A 22,016-nucleotide genomic window follows, 5' to 3' on the forward strand; every position below is an offset into this window, starting at 1 on the left:
GGGGGCCGCCGGGAAAGCGGCCTGGCTTCCGGCGCTCGCGCCTTCCGCCGCGGGCGAGGCGGCACCTGATTGGCTGGCGGCGGCGGGGGGCGGGGCCGGGCGAGGCGCTTTTGTTCGGGCGGCGGCAGCGGTGGCGGGGCCATGTCGTACGTGCCGGGGCAGCCGGTCACCGCCGTGGTGGTGAGATGGGGCCGCGGGAGCTGCCGGCCGGGGCTGGGGCTGTCGGCGGGAGGAGGGGCGCGGGCTGTGGAGACGACAGTTCCTGCGGCGGGGGCTGTCAGTGCCTGGGGCGAGCCCGGCCCGCCCGGGTAACGGCACCGAGCCGCGCCCGGAGCGGCAGCACCGCCGATGTGAGGGCACGGGCCCCGGCCCAGGGCCCTGCCTAGCCGCGCTCTGCAGGGGACGAGAAGGGGCCGGTGGCGGCCGGCGGAGCCTGGCGGGACGCGCGGGTTGCCCCCGGCCGTCGCCCTCCCCGGGAAGCGGGGCTGTGCCAGCGCAGCCGTAGCTTTGATCAAGGAGCGGCGCCAGCAGAAGCCTCTTGTGTCATCCCCCGGCTCAGTGCCGACGGTACCGGCACTCTGGGCGGTGCGAGCCGGAGCCCAGCCGCGCTCGGGTTGTCAGAGGGGCAGCCCCGAGGAGCCGGGGGGGTGGGGGGGTGCGGTGCGAAGAGAACCGTGGAATGGTTTGGGCTGGAAGGGACCGGGAAGGTCACCTGGTCCAGGCCCTGCAGTGAGCAGGGACACCCGCTCCATCAGCCTGACGACCCTTCTGGGTTAGGTGGCTGTTTCAGCCAAGACCGTGGCTTTTGGTCTTGGCACAAGAATTGCACAAGCTGGCGTTTGTACAACGCTTAGGTAATGCGCAGCGTTTGTCAGGTGCCTGTGTTCACCAGACAGCAGGGAACCTGCCTCTGGATTATGGAAGTGTTGATAAGTTATCTTGGAAAAGAACCGCCCTAATAATAGGTTATTCCTGCTGATAGGGCTGGGCAGGAGCAAGGCATGCGGGTAAGAGCAAGATGAGTCTAGCTGTGAGTGACTGCTAGTTATTAAGACATGACTCATGATTTAAGAGACCTGCACTGGTTCTAGTGTCTTCCCCTTGTATCTCGGGGCAAGCAGTAAAGCAGCGAGTAGCTGAGGAGCTTGGCCATACCCTGAGTATGCCACTCCTGCCCTGCTGGCCCGTGGTGGGGCTGAGAACAGCTCAGAGCCAACTGCTGTCAACACCGAGGTCGCATGTGACTGGCAGCGAGTGCCGTGTGATTGCTGTGTGCTGCCAAGCGCTTTGAGAGCTCACTGCTTATGAATACATAAGCTTACCAAGCTGCGATGCAGCCTGCTGTAGTAGGCGCTACTACCTGTAGCAGCACAGGTATACAGTACCTCTGAAAAACAAACTGACTCTTAAGTATCTGTGCCTGAAACACACTTGAGATGTATTCCAGTGATGACAATACTGAGCTGTCTTATCTTTTTTCTTTTCAGCAAAGAATTGAAATACACAAGCTTCGACAAGGTGACAATTTGATTCTGGGATTCAGCATTGGAGGCGGCATTGATCAGGATCCGACTCAGAACCCTTTCTCTGAAGACAAGACCGACAAGGTCAGATGCTCGTTGTCTTCTCTAGCAGCCCCCTCTGTAAAAGCCTGGGCATATCCAGCTCAGCCAGCAAGCTCGACTCACTTGCATCTCTTCTGTCCTCTCACACAGTTTGCTACTAAAGTTATTCTGTTGCCACGTTATCATTTGCAGACTGAGTTTGTTTGAAGTTAGCTGTCTGCCTTTTCTACTTTCCGACATTGCACAAACCTGTTTTTAACTAGAAACCTGCAATATACTGGAAAGTATTTTTGTGTTGTCAGCAGAATGGCCCTTGAGTATTCAGTGCTCCTGAATGTAGTCAATGAACACGTAGTATTTTTTTCCCCAGGGTATCTATGTCACAAGGGTGACAGAAGGAGGCCCAGCAGAAGTTGCAGGACTGCAGATTGGAGACAAAATCATGCAGGTAAACACCAAGATAAGGCAAATACTAATGTAGTACTAGGTGCACACTGTGGGAGTTTCTGCTGGTGGAAATACTGTCTTCTGGATATTTCCCAGGATAGTCTGCACGGCTTACAAATAAACTGAGCTGTGGCATAAGCATGTCTACTACCTGGTGCTGATGGAACAGTTATAGCACACCTGTGAGTCCATGCACCTGCCTCATTTAATATTTCTTTCCTAGGTGAACGGCTGGGATATGACAATGGTGACCCATGACCAAGCTAGGAAGAGGCTGACAAAAAGGAATGAAGAAGTGGTACGGCTGCTGGTGACCCGGCAATCTCTGCAGAAGGCTGTGCAACAATCCATGATGTCCTAATCTATCACCAAGTTGGGGAAGGGTTGGGGAGGGAGATGTATAGACCGTTATCAAGCAAGGAAGCAAATACTAGATGGAGCAGGTGGTCTGGAAGGAGTGCATGTTCCTAACTGGTAAACACGTTTTTTTTTCCTTCCTCTGGTGTAACTGGCAGTAGTAAAATCTAGTCCCCTCAGCAGAGCGCCTCTCTAAAGTCTTCCCTGCAGGTACATGGTAAGACTTTATTGTAGTCAGGGCTTTCAGGAGGGCAGGACAAACCCTAGTTATTTAAGAAAGCAACTGGAAAAGCCTTAACTTTGACACACACAGCACAAAAGCTTCCTATTTTAAGAGGAAATGTGGTTTCTGCTATGGAGGATAGAGGGTTTGCTGTGCTGAAGCTTTTAGAAATGAGCTGTCCTGTCTTCCCACTCTAGCAAATGCTAGAATTAGAGTTGCATGCTGCTGTGGGGAGGAGCACTGTACTAATCCCACATTGTGTGCTAGCTAGACACAGTATGCTGAAGGGTTTGGGGCATTATGTGTTACTACAAAGATTCCCTGTGTGCAAAAGTAGCCTCTTTGGACAAGAAACAACTACAACACGAGTTAGATTAATGCCTGTGAAGTACACTAAAAGTTCATAGACACTATAGTTCAGAGTAAAACCTTAATTCTCCTTGTTCCCAAGTAATTTGTAATGACAAATGAATCAAGTTTAAATGAAGGGAATATGGAATAGGAAAGAAAACACTGTTGTTGAACTTGGCAAGAAAGCTGCTCGTAGCTGTAGAGTTTTCAGTTCTTCATTCCACTTTGAGACTTTAAATGGGAAGGGTGGATTTTGGTCTGTCTTATAGAAGACTTTGCTTAAATCACTGATTATTGGATGGAAGAGATGAATATGCCAGTAATTTGCAAAAGTGCCTCTTGACCAAATTTAAACTTCCGGTAAGATACTAAGTTGTTTAAATCAACATGCCACAGGATTTAAGATTTTTGATGCAACACTAAGTTAATTATCTAGCATCCTAGTGGCTTTTTAACCAGTTAGCTTTACAGTTATCCAAAAACTGGAGTTCTTAATCCCCTTCAGTTGATTTATACAAAGCTATACTTTCCTTAAACGGTCTTCAGGTAAGCTGTTGTAAATAGAACATGAGGAGGTGGCAGACTAACTTATTCAGTACATTACTGCTGTGCCATGTACGTATGTTGTGATTAATGCATCTCAGACTGTTCTGTACACACCAGCAGATGCTTATTTACAATTTTTATATTATGGAATTACTACAATACTGCTTTTGAATTTTGTAAGTTAAGAATTCAGTGGTAAATTTTAAGGCTTTCAAGTTGAAGTTATTTTTGTTACTATAAAGATACACTGCTATTTGTACTGCTATTTCACTTGATTTTACACACAATAAAACAGTTGGATTTCCTGAGCTGTTTCTCCTTACATTTAAGAAGACCACATCACGTGAATGCCTCCAGTTGAGACCTTTTTTCTGGCTTTAAGTGGATTGTGGCCTACATCAATGCAATGGAGTCTCAGGTTAGTCATGTCTGATTGTACTGGTGGGTGTTTGCAGTGTTAGTGAGCTGTCAAACCTCACGTGGTCTCTAGTCAGGGGTGCGGGGGGCAGGGGTTCTAGTTTTCCTTGGGTTGACACCTAGTAAGACATACTGGCTTTTGAGCATTCAAATATTCTTCAAGTACATGTATGGATTCTCTTCTAGTTCTTTTAAAGGGTATAACGCTTACCTTCAAGTAACTCAAGAACTTGTTCTCTACCTAGAATGTATCACATGTAGTTAAAAAGTTGCCCAGGAACAAAAATGTATGTTCCAACTTTAATCATGAAGCTGTTAATGTGATCCACTTAAAGAGATTTTTTCTAAGTCTGAAATCTCTTTGATAATTCTGAAATCTCTTCAATAAGTCTGTAAACTTTACCATCCACCATTTAGAATTCAAGGCACGTCAGTAGAACTGAGCAAAATGAAGTTAGTGCACTAGAAGTATTCAGATAAATCTGGGTACTTGTCTTTGAAAGAGCGTTCAGTGAAATAAGAATACAGTTTCTGCTGCTTCTCAGTATTTTTTTACTAGAGTTCATGTTCTAATATTTGGGTATTTGCTACCAACAGCTGTAGTGGTACATAAAAAAAGGGGTTAACAGCCAACCTGAGCAGTGTTCTACTGTGATCTGTTTGTGAGGAGTCAGCAGCAGCACTTAGATCCACAGCCAGTCTTGTCATTACATTAAGATATTATGTGGTTGCTTAAACACAATCTCAGATTTCTGGAAGCCAGAACTCTGCTCTTCGTAGTTACTTCTAGTGAGAAAGAGATCACTCTGGTCTTTCTCTTTCCTGTTGTTAACGGAAAAAGAATCACATGTTTCTTAGACAGCTCACACCAAGCTGTCTTCGCAGCTTCAACAGGCATGAGTCTTCCATTTGCAAGTGGTGGCTAGACAGCCCGCTGTCCTTTAAGGCATCTGGCAATGTGGCAAGGCAATAGCTTGTATTCCCTACCAGAGAGGATCAAAGTATAAACGGAGATCAGAATCAGTATTTCTAGTAATGGGCAGCAGGTGTCTTGAAAGCCCTCAGCCAGGGTTAAGGGCAAGTTCAATTTAAGGTTTTTGTCTTCGAGTGATGTTATTCACAAGGTTCATATCCTTGTCTCTTATAAAGGCAGTAGTGCTGGACCATAAAAACAATATCAAAGAGAATGGAGAAGACACCCAGGCCGAACTTGGTGGGATCTCCAAAGATTAACTTCCACTGATCTGTCAAACACAAAATTAGAGAGTTAAGGCTAACTCAAGTGTAGTCCTGTCTCAAGACTGCCAGGTCATACCATACGTATTGGAGAAGTTCATGTTTATCATGGACCACTTAGGCACACCTTAAGACTGACTGACATCTTATGCAAAGCTAATTAATAACTTTCTGTGATTTCTTCAGAATAGCTATTTCATTTTCTATCTTCAAGGAATACAGATTCTTTATTCTTTGTATAAGAAGAGCTACCCATGTTACAGCACAAAGATCATTTTCCCAAGATAACGTACTAGTTCATATCTGCTTTGTAGCAGGGTTTTCCCACCCCCTTAAGAAATGCCCCAGCACTTCAATTCCAGCCTTACCATTGTTGTATGACTGCAAAAACATCTGGAGAAGGCTGAAGCTTCCACCAGTGAAGTCTAGTAATACACTTCCAACACTCCATCCCTCAGTACTCTTCCGATGGAAATTCATGTATGCCTGAGAGTGTAACAAGTTGTCAGTCAGTGTATCAGGTATGAGCATTTCTGAGACTATACAGAATGCTTCTTAAATGTTAACTATGCTGGTTTTGTCACTGAAAGACTTCATAAATCATTGCTGGTTTAGTCTAGGCCGGCTTTCAAGAGCATACACTGCAGGCTTAGGGTGACAGGAATATAGTGTAGAAGCATAAAAGTTCAGATTTACCTGTGGAAAATATTTTATCAGTGTGACTGCTAACTTAATGTAAGAGAAGCAGAACAAGAACTGTAGCCATGTCATTTCCTCAGCTGCAGCAAGAAACAGTGTTGTAAATGTGAAGATCCATGCAAGTGCCAGTAGTCCAACAACAACTTTGGATACTTTCTGACTTGCTCTCTGAAACAGAAATGCAGATACACTTAGACTGGCCTAGGTCATACATCTCCAGACACACTTTAAGATGTTATATGCTAATGCTGTTATGGTTAAAGATTCATGGTTGCATTCTAATTCTTTGCTAGAAAAGATGGGCTGTTAAAAGTTTTAGGTTTAGCGTCACCAAAGGAAGCACCCCAAGAAAGTAAGTTATTAGGTAGAGAAAATTGGCTGTTCAGATCAGAGGATTTTACAATGGCAATTAAACAGAGACCCACCTGACTATAACAATAAGAGTTAAACAAAGACCTACCTGACTATAGCAATCAGTCTGAAAATGAATGGGGATTATAAAAGGGCCTTTGCAGCTGTTTTAAGAAAAGTGGAAAAAAGCTAGAAGTTTGAATTGCAGGGAATCACTAAGGTCCTGTCCTAGCTTGAAGAATGCTTCAAGTAGTGAGAAACAGCAAAGCACCTACTACCACTTCTACCATGTAGAGTTGTGATCTATGTCCTGCTTGGAGATCTGTCTGGGAACTTTATGAACTTGGCTGTTTGCCTTAGTTATTTTGAGTCTGCAAGGAGTTTACTTTTAAGCTTAGAACACCCACGAGGCTGAAGTAGCTAAGCTTACTGGACTTGCTACTGGTTCAGGAAAGATAAAGGCAGCAGGACTGTGAAGCCTGACTTCTTGAAAGGCCAATGGAAAGTGCAATGAAGAGGGACTTTGGAGCCCAAGGAGTGGGCAGTGAGTGGTGAGGAGCCCGGCAGAGGGAGCTCGGCCAGAGCCGGCAGATCAGCCCAGCACTGAGACTTACCTCGTAGATGCAGCACTGAATTATGGTGAGGAGAGTTAGAGCTAATGCATGGAGACTGAAGAAAACATCATTGATAGCGACAGGGTTCACCCCACTGGGATAACTGACTAAGAATTCCTCCTAAATGTAAGAGAAACCAAAACCAGCCAAATGCCTTGACTCCTTTCCATAGATACACACAGCTCCCCCACCCCGCAAGTATTAGGAGATAATCACACTCACCTTTATCAAGGGAATCCAAAAGAGTCCAATATTAAACACACTGTATGCTATAAAGCCAGTAAGGTTTAATGCTATAAAGTCAAAGCTTAGTCCAACAACACTAGAGAAGGGGGGAGGGGAAAAAAAAAAAAGAAATATGTATCAGAGCATTACAGGCAGCTCCAGGGACACCTTGACCGTAGAATGTACTGATTTATAAGCAATTTTTGATGCAAGTGAAAGCTGCAGGCTTTGTAACAACATGATGCTGCTGTGAGTTTAGGAGGAAGCAAGGTGAGATATCCCTCATATGCCATGCACTGGTACTCACAACAGCTCTTGCTGACAAGGTTGTGTCCCTGCTGTTTAACTTCAGCCCTCTAGGAGCTCAGCTAGTCTGATAAAACCATTCCAGCCTGAATTCAGAGCAGGAGTAGTACATCTTTGCCAGAACAAATGCTTTAGTTTTCATATATAATAATGTTTCTGTTTAGAGTCACTTAGTTTAAGAGGAGCTGGCTGATAAACAGTTCACAGGGTCAGTAACCTTTGAAAGGGGGTCATCACAATTGGCTCAGCCAGATGATTTGTGACATGGCACCAACGGGAATGGGGAGGTCTCCTTTTCACAAATTAGGACCTTAGGATTAGGTGTCTACAGGATGCACTTAGTTTTCGTTGACCTGCATGCTCACTGGGGCTGTATTTATTCAGGCCCCCTCTTTGCCCTGCTTTTTTCCCCAGTCTTTCTACAGGTAATTCACAATGACCCAGACAGATATAACCGAAGCTAGGAACACAACTCACAGTAAGTGACTTGCAAACACATCTTAAGTCTCTTTACCTTTTTCGTCGCCAGTTCTCAAAGACTTGAGGATAAAAGGAGATAGACCAGGCGAGGAAATAGATCCAGCCAATCACCTCATCGGCGTATCTCACTATGATGCTATGAATCACTTGAAATTGAATCCTAGGTCTAATGGTTAATGCAAACAGAATTAGTTAATTTGTCTGTTCACACTTTTTTCAGGAGATTTTGCCTTGTTTGGCTTTGAGAGAAAACAGAGTCCAGGTGTTGAGATAAGACAATAAAGGTTCACTGTTGGTTTCAGTTGAGTTGCTCCCCTTTTCTTTAGTGTCCTTGTTATGTTCAGGACATCTCCTACTCCTACCCTCAACCTACACCTTCCTTCTTGCTTCACTCTTTCTTTCCATTCCTTTACCACAGAAATTTAAAAAAAGGTCATCTTGTGCTTATGGCTTCCACTGTCTCAGCACAAGGTCTGTTATGCAAGAGCAGTTCCACTTGCCACGCTCTGCCAGCAAAACCTCACAATCATGCCTGTCCTGTTGAGCATTTCATGTGCTTAGCACCTCTGCATTTGCTTTTGTGTGTGTGTCTTAAAAGCAGAAGTAAAATGAGGAAGTGCAACAGGATACTCTTGTTTTTGAGTAGCATCTAGGCAACAAGCAAATACAATCCAGCTTTCTCCACCTTGCTAGGCTGTTTTCCTCTTAGGGAGGACTGGCATCTGTGAAAAGAGGGCTCCCCTAACCAGAAAGCAAAACACCTGTTTCTCACGGTATTCATGTGGGCACACAGCTGCATCAGGCTATTAGCACTCCAGAACAAGTTCAGCACAACAAGAAGAGTATCCCACTGGATAATTCCAACCAAATGTTTCCTGGATCAGAAAAGCTGGCATGTAGTTTTGATACTTTCAGGAGGGGTTACTAAAACCAGACTAAGGAGCCATGAGAACTCAGTCATCTAGTAATAAAATCTAAGATGCCAAGACTATCACTCTGCTTCACATACCCTGTATTTACCTGAATACCATGGGGATTGCTGGAGGGTTACCGCATCTTCTCAACTACATACCATCCATGCCCCATTAACTATTTAATTATAAGGAGGGAATAGTTACCCCAAAGTTTAAAAAGCTGTAGGACAGTAAGTGGAACTAAAAACCAGTTTCTCACCCAGTTAAGTTGGAATTAATGGTATAAAGATAAACTGTTACTTGTCCAACATCATCTGCTTTCACTTGGAAGTCTGCTTTAGTGTGACCTGCAGGCAATTGTACCTGCAAGGCAAAGTGGAAAGAAGAAAGAGGAGAGTTGCATCATACTAGCGGGAAGCTTTTGCATAAGGTCAGAAGTCTGTTCTGTCACTTACTTCATCAGGTAGTTCAACAATGGTGCTATGTTTTGATGAGTGTGTAATATTAAGAGTTATCACCAGTGTTTCATTTAATGGAGCCCTGTAAAGGCAGAAAAGAACAAGTTAGACCAGTGCCTGAGTTCAGAAAAATTGCTTCAGGGCTGTGGGACAGTATCTGCTAAATCCGCACAGCTGTTGCAAACATAACAAACAGTCCATACACCACAGTACCTACCTAGTACTCAGAGGAACACCAGCACCAAAGTATGTTAGCATTGTACTATTTCTTTCATTTGAACTAGCGATGGGCACTAGACAGTTACATGGCCACATTTTACCTCCCTCTTCTCCATACAAGTAGCAAATCAAAGTTACTGCTGCCAGAATCCTATCACTGTGCTTGTTCACCCTTTGCTGGTAAAGAGGGGCAGAAATGATGGACATGTACTTGGGGTGATGAAGGGCAGAAATCATAGCAGTGCAGTAAGACAAAAACAAAAAACCCCAACAACCCTCAAATAAAAAACCACCAAGTGACATAGTCCTGCACAGCTTTCCCAGAGAACTCCACTGACCACTTGTCCAGGAGGCTTAATTGCATAGCAGTACTTAAAATATCATAAGGTTCAAATGCCTGTACTTGTCCATGAACGAGATTACAGTACCACATCTTTCTTTGCAAACAAAACTTCTAGACTGTTGCAGCCATGTTTTGCTATTTTCCTCTTTATCACAATTCTTACATTTTCATCTGACTGTTTCCTTTACACAAACTTTGAGACCCCAAAGGGGAGGGGTGCACGTGTTTAACAATCTTTTCCTGGGAAGAGGCTGACAAAACAAAACTATGGGTAAACAGTGCACTGTATTAAACAATGAGACTAAGGCGCATCAGCCTCCGCTCTGGAGTAGCTGCATTTCTTTGCTAGCAATGCAAAGTTCTGTTTGCTTGGTAAAGTTTTTTTTGGTGATCCTTCTAGGGTATGCAAGTTTCTCTTAAGCATCAACTTTTAGAAATTGAAGAACTTTATGTTCACGTATGGAAGACAGTTCGGTAAGCTAATTACAGAGCATGAAGCCCCTTTTCCTGCTCAGCTTCCCATACAAATGGCATGAGATATTGTCAGAAGCCAGCCATATAAGGCTGTCTGTGAGAATGCTGCACTATCTTGGTCCAGACTAGTACTAAGCAATGTGATGGTCTAGAAGTGGCCGGTCACACCCACGAGACTCACTCTGTATGAACAGTTAACTGAGTCTGCAGGAAAGTCTTGGTATATAGCCAAGTTCTATCCACCTGCTCATCCTCTGTTCCAAAGAGAAAATAAAGATGCAAGCAACTGCCTTAATTACAAATGCAGAAAGACAGAAAAAAAATAGAATGTAGAGAGCCAGGACTGAAGTGATAAAACTGGGGTGGGGTGGGGCGTGGGGGTGTGTATGGTGTCTGCTTTTAATCAAGTTATATCATCTTACAAAACCTAATGATTTGTTTCTTCTCCAATGGGAAGATATCTGTGATTTGGGGTATGGGTTACTGGTAAATTGGCGTATGAGTGAGTTTGTCCTTCACTGGAATTTCATAAATTGTGCACTCCTTTTATTGTCTTGGAAAAGCACTTTTGATTGATTTAGGCTTAGTGGTGGACTTGGCAGCGTTAGGTTTACATTGAACTTGACCTTAAGCTCTTTTCAAACCTAGATGATTCTATGATTTTACCTGAGAGAGATAGTGACGTTGGTTGAACTTCCACTTTCTAATGAAACCACTTCAGGGACAGACAATACAGTGAGTCCATCTGGGGGCAGGGAAAAACACAACCAAACAAAAAAACCCACACAAGTCTCAATTAGTACGAATGGTGAATAGCTCCTTCAGAACTACCTACTTTCTTTTGTGATATAGCCATTTTGTCCATTGGTACCTGCAGTGTCAGATTAACAAAACCAGTACACATGATAAACACCAAAGGGAGTACAGCTTGTTTCAAGGAGACTAAACAACTTAAAAAAGGAGAAGTAAATAACCATCCGTTGAACACGTTACAAGGAAGCTATTTTTAAGTACTTCCAGTGCAACAAAAGTTCATGCCAAATGAATGCTATAAGATACTTCAAAGATCCACTAATTGTTTCTCAATGTGATCCTAGTAACTTAGGAGTCATAAATGTCCAATATTTAGTTTAAAATTGCTTCTTGGGCCACATGTTCAAACTAGGTACACAGTAAGCGTACATTCTCTTGAACATCTATCTTAACACTTCAGTAATCACTAGGACCTTACTATAGTGCTCTGCAATATTGCTGTTAAGGGGTACACTTTACAACAATCCAACTATACTGTACCACATCACGCTTTAAGAGAGGCCAAGATTCCAAGCGCCACTACAACCGGTATCAAAACCGTAAGCTGGTCACCTGTCAACAATTTTGGCATTTGGATCCAAGTCTATTTTATTCACTGTATGTTTAAAGGACACAAGAGATGAGGAAGAACAAATTACTATATAAAAATAAGACCATAAGTGGAGAGATAAACAGGCTGCCCTGGATGCATTTCTTACTACACTGTTCTTAAGAAGTTCAGTGCAGGAGAGCTCCCTAGGTAATCAGTGACTGTACCACAGACAGTATTTAATCTGCTTCTGCAGAGGCAAGTTCAGAGCATGAGGCGAGTCCTCCATCACAGTGGTGCCTCAGCAGAGCACTGCCTGTGTATGAGCAGAGCAAGTCAAAGGTAACAGTGAAAGAGCTGATGGGAAGCATGGCACGGGTCTCTCCAGACAGGTGTCATGGGGATGCTGCAGCACAGCTCTCTTCCAACTTTTACTGGTCTGGACCTGGCCCCCCGCCAGCCCTGTGGGCCCAAGCTGGGATGACCAAACACTCACCACCAGGCCCCAGCAGCACAAGCGAGAGGTACAGCAGAGCGTGGAGCAAGTATCGCATCCTCCTGGTGGAAAAGCTGCAGAAGAAGCAGGGAGAAGGCCTTGCTTAGGGCCCACACGTTCTGAGGGGGCACCAGCCCATCCCCTCAGTGGGCAGCTCCCTCCCACCACAGCACTACAGCCCCTTCCCAGCTGAGGGACCCTCAGCACCACTGAGACAGCACTAGTCTTTCTGCCTGCCCAGGCCTCCCCGGGGACATTTTTACCTCACGGCTTCTCCCGCCCCCGCGGGACCCCTCTCCTCACACATGCGGGACTACAAATCTCAGCAGCACCCGCGCCGCCCCAGCCCCCCACCCCTGGCGGCGCGGTGCACGCTGGGACTTGCAGTTCCCGCCACGCTCCCCTCAGGAGGCACGGTGGCGTGCGGCCGTCCCACGTCTTGCGATGCGCTAATACTGAGGGGGAAAAAAAACCGCTGAGGAGAGAGCGCCTACCTCCTTCTAGCACTGCAGCTTCGTCCCGCTCAGCCCCGGCTCTTCCCTTTTCAGCTTCTCACGTGAGGCGGCCGCCTATCGACTCCCCGCCCAGCGCCCACCGCGCGTGTGGCGCCGCTGCGGCCGCCCTCGGGTGCCATCTTGGGTGCGGCAGAGCGGGTTGGGTGTTGCGCTGGTGCCGCCCAGGCTATGGGGAGGGAGAGCTGTGAGGGGCGGGATGGCTTGTTGCTTCAGTTGTTTGTTGAAGTTTCATTTAAAGCTGCGCATGTCGCTGGGGAAGGGACAGTTTGTTACGCTGAAGTTGGCGGGGTAGTGGCTTGGTACTGCTGAGGGGAGGGCAAAGTCCAGGCCGCTCTCCGAGCCCAGCCTCTGGGTGCCGCTGGGGTAGGAGCTCCCACTGCTTGTGCCTTCGGTACTCACCTTTTGGGGCAGGTGCCCTCTTAAAGTGAGCAAGGAGCGGCGTGGGGCTTAGCATGGTGGTTGTTGGTCTGGTCACCGTGTAGAGAGACCCGTGTGTGGTGGGGAAGGTGAAGGCCATCCCCTCTCCCCGTAGCAATGGCGGCCAGCGAGGCGGCAGGCAGGCCAGCGCCCACTTGTGTGCTTGGCATAGACCTGGGCACAACGTCAGTTAAGGCAGCCCTGTTGACAGGGGCAGAGCAAGGGCAGGTGGTGGCAGAGAGCTGCTCCAGGGAGACGCAGGCACACACCAGTAGCCTGGAAGCTGGACCGCAGGTAAGGCCTGGCAGACAGCACTGCTGGCAATTTCAGAATGCTGGCCTTGCCTTGTAGTGGCCAGGTTGTTTTGCTACGTTATGCAGACTTCAGTGGCTTTCCTGGATTGTTTTTGTGCCTAGATTGACAGGTGGTTGCTGTGGGTGTCTGGATATCTGAAGGGGAAAGTAGAATTAAAGTGCTCTGTTTACTGTTTGAGAAAGTAGAGTAGAGCTGCTTGATTAAAGAAGGACCCAGCTTTTGAAAAGTTGCATAAGGCAATCTAAAACTGTTCTCCCATTAATCATCACCTTGTCTTTGACACTGCTAGTCAGGAAACAGCAACCACTTGCCAACTGGAAGGGTATTTTGCGCTTCAATGAGAGATGGAATCACAACCAGGAATTCCCCATGGAAATAATCGGGAACATGTAGTCCTGTTAAAGATCTTTCCATCCATTGTGTTGGTCAATGTAAGAAAGTATGCATCAGAATCATAAAAAAATATGTATAAACATTCCTCTGGCCTAGTATTGTAGTTAGTCTAGGGGCTAATTTCTGATCAAAGATACCAAACAGGCCTCCCTACTGTCACGTTTATGCAGCCAAAAGATACACAGACTAGTTCACATCTATATGTAGACTGTATTAGAATACTTTTGATTGTAGTCTTCATATGGGTCTGTCACAAAGTAATCTGAATCTTTGAAAGTGTGAAAGCTGGAATGCAACTTCTCTTGTGGCACCGTTTTGCCGAGTGTATTAGTTTGTTAAGTTGTTCAAGGAATAGACTATGCAGAAACCAAGCATCGGCATCATCAAAACCAGCACTAGGTAGATACAGAGGAGCATTAGGCAGCTGTAAGGGAGACTGCATGCCAGTCAGAACACACAGATAATCCTCTTCGTGAGGCAAAAGAAAAGCAATATGTAAGGTGGACTAAAGAAAGCATGTAGTGAGTGATAATGGAATTTTTAAAAAATGTTATAGCTGAGTATGGTAGCTTAGGAAATTAAGAATTATTTGGCCCTAAGTTTAGGAGGCTGTTATTTCATTTAAGCTTGCTGGTATTGGTTTCTAGGTTTTGTGGTTTTGTGGGGGTTTTTTTGCTTTTTTTTTCCCCAATTTAGTAGTGAATGCTATTGTAATACATGCGATTAAGCTAAATGAATTCTGTCCTTCACTTCTGACTAGAGTAGCCTTGTTTAATAAATACCCTGAGTGAATCCTAATGGTTTTATCCTCAGAATAATGCTTTATGATTGCAGGGAATGGAGCAGAATGTCTGGAGAATAGTAAGAGCATTGAATGAATGCCTTGCTGCTCTACCTCAGCAGCAACTTCAAAGAGTCAGTCACATTGGTGTTTCAGGACAAATGCATGGGATACTATTTTGGAAAAAAGATAAAGGTAACATTAATGCTTTGGCATTCCTTTTCAGAGTATTACGATGCAGAAAATAAAATTTTAACACTGAAATGATCTGTAGGAAAGTGCTGCATGTTCATTTTTGGTCTTCTATTAAACAGAAATAACAGCTCTTCTGTGGGAATTTTGCTTTAATTATTGGAATTTCAGCTACTGACTATAGTTAACGATATTGCTTACACACATTAGTTAAAGAGTTTAGTCTAATGAGATCCCAGCAGAGTCAGCACAGTTATTAATACGAAGGAAGAATAACCTATTTGTGGCTTGTTAATTGTTTGTCTATCATCTGCTATCGGCAGCCAGTTGAAAACACTTCTGCATCATGTGAATGATTTGGGGGGGTGTGGGGGTGAATCTTACTCACCTCATAAAACAATGAACTAGCTGTTGTCCAGTATCTCAATACCTTCTAATGAACCTGCAGTAGCAGAATTAGCAGTGTTGTATATGCCTTGAAAAATAAGTTATGCTTAAAGTTTATGTTAGAATGTGCATAGCAGTAGCTATCCAAAAGTGAATATTGCTATGCTATTTTGAAATGCTGTTTTGAAGGTACAGTAGGAGGAAGACTGAAGTTCAATAAAAGGTGTTTTCAGGCCTTGCTTCTCCCCCTCCACCCCATCCAAAAATCTCAAGGAATTTTTTTTCTACTGAGTCAGACTGTCATGTTGCATTCATCTTGCTGTTTATACTTCTGTTAGTAAGAGCTGAAAAAGGATTATGGTCATGATTCTGGATACTCTGCTGCTGGTAGAATGAAGGGTCAAGACCTCAGAAACAAAATCAACTGCAGTGACGTAGTCACATGGGGCTTGATTGTGTAAATAAGTCAAATAATCTTTGTGACAGTGAGGATGTCTGAAAAATTCAGGCCTTGGATTGCCAGCCCTGTGAGATAGGGATGGATTATCTTCTTGGCTAACATCTTTTAAACCTGCTGGAGTCTAAGGCTTTCAGAATGTGATCAGTGTCTTCTTTCTTTTTACCTTATGATGCGCACATCTGAGCAATTATGCAAGTCTTATAATAATAGGAGTTATGCAGATGAAGCAAAGATTTATTGTAAACCACAGAGTAGATTTCCCAAAAGTGCTAGTCACTGCCTGTCAAAAGTTGTCAGAGTCTTAATTGCTTTAAGAGACACTATGCTATTCATTACTGGCTGTGATTTTACATTAAATACTAAAATGATTAGAAAGAAAGAAATCCAAAGGCTGATGGACTGAAGGAGCTGTTGTTTGCTTTCCAGCTGTCCCAAGGGCTGCATAACAAAGCCTCATGGGTTCATGGTAGACATAGATTCTTATGTCATATTGGTTAATATTTTATTTCCTAAAGCCACATGCCACTTTTGTTTCATTTCTGTCGACTGAAAGAGGGTGTTCGCTCTCATTTGTTTTGAGTAGACTAAGTGAATCCGTGCACTTTGGGACACAAATTACATTTTTAATAGCATCCTTTAGGGTTAGATTTATGGTTAGTAATATTTCTTAGAATCCATTTAAAACTAGAAAAGCAAACCAATTGGAAATTCAGTTTAAACAGACTTGATAGAACAGGGAATTAAGGGAACAAGAAAAAGTATGTGTTTGCTTTGAATGTTTCGTATAGTACTTTGCAGCTTTCACAGCTGCTTTTTGCTGTGTAAGTTCAAATCCCTGTATCCAGCCCAAGAAAGACTCTCTTAGCTATATTTGTGCTAGTCAGTTAAGCAGACGGGTCTCTTCTCTGACCTCTAGTCCAAGTGGCACAGCATAGTTGAAACTGCTCTATCCCCTGCTAAAAACCGAAATGTTGCCTCAGTTACAGAGCCAGCTGGAAACAGTGTGTGGTCTGGCCTGGCCCCACGTTGTGGCCAGGCATCACCTGGGAGAGCAGTTGTCATCAGAGGCTGAAGCTGTGCCATGAAGCATGCTAGCAAACATCACATGCCAGTGCTTGAGCTCAGCCTTTGCTTAGTTTGCTGCTCTGATGGGACTGTATGCTGCCTTTGCAGGATGCTTGTGGTGAGCGTGTCAGGGCAGGAAGTAGAGCACTGAGCCAAAGCAATAGTGGGCATTGCTGAGAAGGCTCTGAGCAGCTCTGAGAAGTTGCCATAATTTAGCTGAGACCTTCACCTGAAAGAATGCAAAAGTTTTATCAAAGGTGTAGTGTTTGTTTGAAAGGAACATGCTGGACTGGAAAAACTGAAAACTGAATGAAACCCTATTCCACCTTTGGTGAAGCTTTGTTGTGTGACACAGGGGAGGGATACTGTTTAGTATTTTGCAGTCCATTGCTTAATACATATAGATCTGGGGTTCTTGTTGCTTTGGCTCAAAAGGTGAAACTGTTCTATCCATCATAGGCAGTTTGTTACTAATGCAGCATTCTCTGGCTCATGATGTGGCAGATCCCCGTTATATAAGCTCTTTACTTCCCATAGCAAAGTGCAATGGATTTTTGTTTTGGTTGGTTTGTTTGTTTGTTTTTGTGGGTCACCTGTTATTTAAGTTGTATCATTAATATCTGCTAGTGCAAGTTGCTTCTTCCTCTAGGCACTAGGAGTGCTTATAGAGAACGAGGGCCTTGGATACTGTTCTTTGTTTTAGCAAAGGATGACTGGCATTATGATGTTATCTAGAGCTGAAAACTATGACTAATTTGATTACAGTAACTACTGGCTCGGTTTCTGCTCTTTTTCCAATTTATTTGACAAATTATCAAGAGTGACCAGAAATGAAGAATGGCAGGCAGACTACACTGCAGGGAGTCACTGGACTTCTCGGATACTCTGTGTTACAGGTTGCAAGTGGACAGAGTGTAGTACAGGCCCTACCTTTGAGCCGGAGGAGGTCAGTCATCTGATTACTTGGCAAGACGGCCGCTGCAGTCCCACCTTCCTCTCTTCTCTTCCTCTGCCACAGTCACATATCAGCTTGGCTACAGGATTTGGATGTGCCACAGTCTACTGGTATTCAAAGAAAAGGTACATCATTTCTCAAAAGGGCTTCTGTATCAAGCTGTTTCATTGGCAGTTTCTCATCTTGAATTTATGTGACACTTAGTATTCCTGTAGCATGTTAATGCCACTACAGGCTGAGGGGCTGCGTTTCTCTGTAATCATAGTATTAAGCAGTCAAAGGATATTTAAAATGGCAGTATTCAATATAAACTTTATGCAACTGAGCACACAAGAGTCTCTGACCTCATAAAAATATTACAGATCTTTTTAACAAAAAGGGAAAGTTTTTGACCATATAGTAACAGAAGTCTTAAAGTATCACAGAATAATTCTAGACCATCCTGCCACTCCGAGGAGCTCTGCTAATGCGGTTTGAACACTATAACTTTGCCTTGTGCAGATTGTCAAAAGCACAAACATGCCTAAAACAGTAACAGCATTGCTTTGTCTGGTTGCTGCCAGACGCTAAAACAAATAGTCCCTAAATTAATTTCAGTTCCTTCCTTCCTTCCTTCCTTAGACACTGAGATACTTATGAGGTGTTACAAATGGTGTGCTTTGTTGTGGCATGTTTGCAAAGGATATGATTTTTTTTACTTATGACTTGGCATCAGCAAGATTTGCTCTTCGGTTTCGTCTGCATATGCTGTGCTTATCAAAGGGCCAGTGTCTTCCTCTGCAGTGAGTTCAGGTTCAATAAATGGGGGAAAACTTAGGCTGGAAGAAGAAACCAGGATCTAGCGTGTCCAGCAAATATATGGAACATGGCATGATCTTGCTTTAGAGCTGTATAACTCATGAGTCTAGCTGCTTTGTTTTGTTCCTGTTTTGTTTCACCATTTGGTACATTTCCATTCATGTAATTTGTGGATCATAGAGCAACTGCAGGAATTTACCTATTTTTTCCAAATGGTCCAGGATCAACAAAGAGGAATTTTTTTTTGTGCAAACTATTACTACCTTCCTGGTAACTTTTGCAATGGTGTGGTTTTGAACCTAGACAACTCACTCCTTAAAGCTGCTGTCTCTGCATCATCCAGCAGGAGAGAAGCGTTGCTGCTGTGGTAACAGCTTGGAAAACAAATTCCATTTAAAAAACCAAACCAAACCAACAAAATGCAGGTTGTTTACTGAGATGGCTGTTTCATTTTCAGATGGGGCCACATGTATCTGAAGTTCCCTCTAGCAATGAAAGTAATCTTGCTGCCACTGCCTTAATGCATCCCTCATTGTCTTTGTTTTTTAAATGTTTTGTTTAAAAGCCCAGATTTTCTGAAGTCTTATGATGCAGCTGGCACTATCCATGACTATGTGGTTGCCATGTTGTGTGACCTGAAGAAGCCACTCATGTCCATCCAGAATGCTGCCAGCTGGGGATATTTTAATTCTAGAAAAAAAAGCTGGAATACTGACATGTAAGTGCTAAGGTCATTCAGTGGGTTTTGTGGTGCATTGCTTGTGTCAGGCAATGTCACCACTTCTTTGGGCCCTAAGTATGGATGTGCTACAGATAAAAAAGTGATTGAAATTACTCCTAATCAATTGTGGTGTGGCCTGTACTGAAAACTATTGAGAGTTTGCTCTGGTTTGTAAGGTATATGTGTTTAAATTATATAAAATACGACACAGTATTTTTAGAAACACCTAAGACAGCAGAGCTGAGAAGCTTGTCAGTGTGGCCTTGTATACCAAACTGTTCTCTCCCTTTCTGTGGTGGCATGGGATGGATAAGTGCATGCTGCAGCCAAGGTATTCCCACTGTGCTGGTGAAAGACAGTTATTACTCTTTAGTTCTTTCAGCTGAGCTCCTTCATAAATACTGAGACTTACTTGTGATAATACCTAAGAGTTACTAGGCTACAGGAAGTCTTACAAGGAATCAGTTTATTTATTTACTTATTTCAATGATTTGCTCTTTCAGGCCTGAGTGCTAAGGCCTTATGTATATATTTCAGGGTTTAGGTTAGGACTCCAAGGTGAAAAGATGTGCTCATGAAGGTATGAAAGAGTGACTGAAACTTGTATCTGGCCCACTGAACTTTTACTAATATGGTGTTGTTGCTGTAGCAATGTAGTGTATCTTGCAGTTGATTGTGTAAGGAGCTTGTTGGACTTAACTCTTTGTGATTTGGTTTTGAACCACTAACTGCATGACAGCTTAAAGTTCTTTGACACTTAGAAGTTGCATTTTTTTGGTGATTTCGTGATTTTCTTTTTACCCTGGAACTGCTTGTCTGTATGACATCAATAGGTTAAACTTGCTAAACATGTACTCCTGGATAATCTCAGGTAATCAGATTGCATATAAAGGAAAGCTATTTATTCTTCTAGACTGTTGTAGTTGACCCAGCCCATTGAACTGGAATGCTGCCCCTGTCCAAGACAAAGCTTTCTAAATAGGTGAAAGCATCCATAAATCCAGCAGCCACAAATGTGCGGCCAGGTTCATCTGTGACTTCAAAGAGGTCTTTGTAGTCATGCCACTCATTCCCATACTGCTTTCCTGCAATAAAATTGTTCTGATTGCAGACTGAAAAAATCTGGCTTTCCTGTTCACTTGCTCCCGGAGGTGGGAGACCCTGGCAGTATTGCAGGCAGGACAATCTGTGCGTGGCACGGAATACCCAGAGGAGCCAAAGTAGGAATTGCTCTGGGAGACTTCCAGTGCTCTGTTTATTCCTGTCTGACTGAGAGGACTGATGCAGGTATGATTATTGTGGTATCTTTTATTCGGTTTTCTCATTTTCCTCTTTCAGGGTAGCGTAGTTAAACGCTGATTTCCCCCCCCCCCCCCCCCCCCCCCCCCCCTTCTTTTTTCCTGTTGTGTTCTAGTTCTTAATATCGGTACCTCTGCTCAGCTGACTATCTCAATGCCCCCGGGATTCCAGCCTCCAGAGACACCAGATCCTTCCTCAGCTGTTACTTATTTTCCTTACTTCAATGGTGACTACTTGGCTGTGGCAGCATCACTTAATGGAGGCAATGTGCTAGCAACATTTGTGGACATGGTGGCACAGTGGACAGAAGAGCTAGGTAAGCTATTCCAAAGATAGCTTAAGCTTAAAATTGAGGTTGATCAGCAAGGTAAAAGGAAACTAAGGCAAAGGAGCAAGCCTGGAGCTGTTTTGTCATGCCATATAGGGAACAAGGATGTAACTCTTGGGTCATGCTTCCTACATCTCTGGAATTTCGTGCTGAGGCTTGTGAACATGCTGGGACAGTCATGCTTGGATTCCACATACACATTGCCTCTAGGTTTTGGGTTTCAAGAACACAAAAGAATTTTTTTTTGCAAGTTCTTTTTCAAAAGGAAAGGTCAGCAAATTTGAGGACAGCCTCTAATTTTGTATGACTGCAGTCCACAGAGTCCCTTGATTGGATCCATTGCCTTTTGTGGCATGTTTTGCAGCACTCTAATGGATTTTAAGACTCAAATTCATGTAATACCTTGTAACCACTTTAAACGTTGTCTTCCCAGGTTTTTTAATAATCTCTTGGGGTTTGCAGTATAGAAATAAGCTCTGAAATTGTTCTTTCAGTGAGTAATTGAAGTGGACTTTGTATTCACGTGCAATCCAGCCACTGAAGATGAAGTCTGCTATTAGTGCCTTTAAAGATATTGTATTGTTGTTGTTAGCACAGTACCAGCAAAGAGGAATAGCTGTATTATCAGGAAGGGCAGTTTCTGTAATTGGGAAAAGATTTCTAGTATCACAGATTCTAGGTACACTTGAATGGGAGAGCTGTGGTTCATAATCCTGGAAAAAAAATTACCTTTGGGACATGGAAAAAAGTACTCAGTGTTTTGCTGAACAGGTGGATCACTGTCCATGTTAAGTCTCCACATGTAAGACACACGAGATCCCTTCAGATTAGTAACATGCTATTTCCCATCTGCAGGATTTCAGGTTGAGAAGTCTGCCATCTATATGAAGATAATCAAAGCAGCCTTGGCCCAAAATGACAGCAAACTCTCAGTCCACCCAACCGTATTCGGAGAGAGACACATTCCAGAGCGGCTGGCATCAGTGACCAATATTGCTTTCTCTAACCTCTCCCTGGGTCACATCACTAGGGCTGTGTGCCGTGGCATCGTTGAAAACCTCTGTTCCATGCTACCTGTGCAGCGCCTGATGGATACAGGAGTAAGGAGGATTCTGGGGAGCGGGAGTGCCCTTGCCAGGAACGAAGTGCTGAGGCAGGAAGTGGAAAGGATTTTTCCATTCCCTGTGGTTTATGGGAAGGATGTTGATGCTGCTGTGGGGGCTGCCATGGTGATGTTCCACAGAAAATAAAGTCATTGTCTGGAATGGCCTGAAAGTCACCTTTTTTTTTTTTTTCCACTGGCTGTACAGTATTTCCTTTCACTTCT

General features: G+C 44.0%; 3 protein-coding genes across 7 annotated transcripts; 2 read left to right on the forward strand and 1 right to left on the reverse strand.

Annotated features, from left to right (window-relative positions):
• Nucleotides 1-54: 54 nt before the first annotated feature.
• Nucleotides 55-3,797, forward strand: TAX1BP3 (Tax1 binding protein 3). Its single transcript, XM_055718652.1, has 4 exons — nt 55-180; nt 1,488-1,607; nt 1,936-2,013; nt 2,236-3,797. Exons 1-4 carry the CDS (start codon nt 142-144, stop codon nt 2,371-2,373), a joined length of 375 nt encoding a protein of 124 aa, XP_055574627.1. The 5' UTR covers nt 55-141; the 3' UTR covers nt 2,374-3,797.
• On the forward strand, nt 3,772-21,968 carry SHPK (sedoheptulokinase). Of its 4 annotated transcripts, none has more exons than XM_055718585.1 (7): nt 3,772-3,907; nt 14,538-14,679; nt 17,485-17,668; nt 18,907-19,059; nt 20,174-20,349; nt 20,477-20,677; nt 21,545-21,968. In XM_055718585.1, the coding sequence occupies exons 1-7, from the start codon at nt 3,896-3,898 to the stop codon at nt 21,937-21,939; spliced, it is 1,263 nt and encodes a 420-aa protein (XP_055574560.1). In that variant the 5' UTR covers nt 3,772-3,895; the 3' UTR covers nt 21,940-21,968. The 4 variants fall into 4 exon arrangements, with proteins under 4 accessions (XP_055574560.1, XP_005439928.1, XP_027662253.1 ...); XM_005439871.4 differs by lacking the exon at nt 3,772-3,907 and adding an exon at nt 12,794-13,289; XM_027806452.2 differs by lacking the exon at nt 3,772-3,907 and adding an exon at nt 12,794-12,989.
• CTNS (cystinosin, lysosomal cystine transporter) lies at nt 4,435-12,694 on the reverse strand. 2 transcript variants are annotated; one of them, XM_014280517.3, is made up of 11 exons: nt 12,558-12,694; nt 12,064-12,137; nt 10,892-10,970; nt 9,187-9,271; nt 8,991-9,094; nt 7,852-7,983; nt 7,029-7,128; nt 6,807-6,926; nt 5,839-6,009; nt 5,511-5,628; nt 4,435-5,150 (listed from the first exon to the last, which is right to left on the reverse strand). In XM_014280517.3, the coding sequence occupies exons 2-11, from the start codon at nt 12,119-12,121 to the stop codon at nt 5,020-5,022; spliced, it is 1,098 nt and encodes a 365-aa protein (XP_014135992.2). In that variant the 5' UTR covers nt 12,122-12,137; nt 12,558-12,694; the 3' UTR covers nt 4,435-5,019. The 2 variants fall into 2 exon arrangements, with proteins under 2 accessions (XP_014135992.2, XP_014135993.3); XM_014280518.3 differs by lacking the exon at nt 12,558-12,694 and adding an exon at nt 12,327-12,405.
• Nucleotides 21,969-22,016: the final 48 nt, after the last annotated feature.

This window comes from Falco cherrug, chromosome 1 (genome assembly GCF_023634085.1).
Source record: "Falco cherrug isolate bFalChe1 chromosome 1, bFalChe1.pri, whole genome shotgun sequence".
In the NCBI taxonomy this organism is placed as follows: Eukaryota; Metazoa; Chordata; class Aves; order Falconiformes; family Falconidae; genus Falco; species Falco cherrug.

What these genes read in the sequence shown, in the direction of transcription:
- TAX1BP3 (XM_055718652.1), top strand. Translation starts at nt 142, where the DNA reads ATGTCGTACGTGCCGGGGCAGCCGGTCACCGCCGTGGTG. An exon ending in AGCCGGTCACCGCCGTGGTG is followed by an intron (nt 181 to 1,487) that starts GTGAGATGGGGC and finishes TTTTCTTTTCAG; the next exon opens with CAAAGAATTGAAATACACAA. An exon ending in TTGGAGACAAAATCATGCAG is followed by an intron (nt 2,014 to 2,235) that starts GTAAACACCAAG and finishes TTTCTTTCCTAG; the next exon opens with GTGAACGGCTGGGATATGAC.
- CTNS (XM_014280518.3), bottom strand. Translation starts at nt 12,370, where the DNA reads ATGTGTGAGGAGAGGGGTCCCGCGGGGGCGGGAGAAGCCGTGAG. An exon ending in TTCAGTGCTGCATCTACGAG is followed by an intron (nt 6,010 to 6,806) that starts GTAAGTCTCAGT and finishes TTTCTGTTTCAG; the next exon opens with AGAGCAAGTCAGAAAGTATC. An exon ending in TGATAAAATATTTTCCACAG is followed by an intron (nt 5,629 to 5,838) that starts GTAAATCTGAAC and finishes TTACACTCTCAG; the next exon opens with GCATACATGAATTTCCATCG.
- SHPK (XM_005439871.4), top strand. Translation starts at nt 13,113, where the DNA reads ATGGCGGCCAGCGAGGCGGCAGGCAGGCCAGCGCCCACTTGTGTGCTT. An exon ending in GCCTGGAAGCTGGACCGCAG is followed by an intron (nt 13,290 to 14,537) that starts GTAAGGCCTGGC and finishes TTATGATTGCAG; the next exon opens with GGAATGGAGCAGAATGTCTG. An exon ending in AAAAGCTGGAATACTGACAT is followed by an intron (nt 19,060 to 20,173) that starts GTAAGTGCTAAG and finishes TTCTGATTGCAG; the next exon opens with ACTGAAAAAATCTGGCTTTC.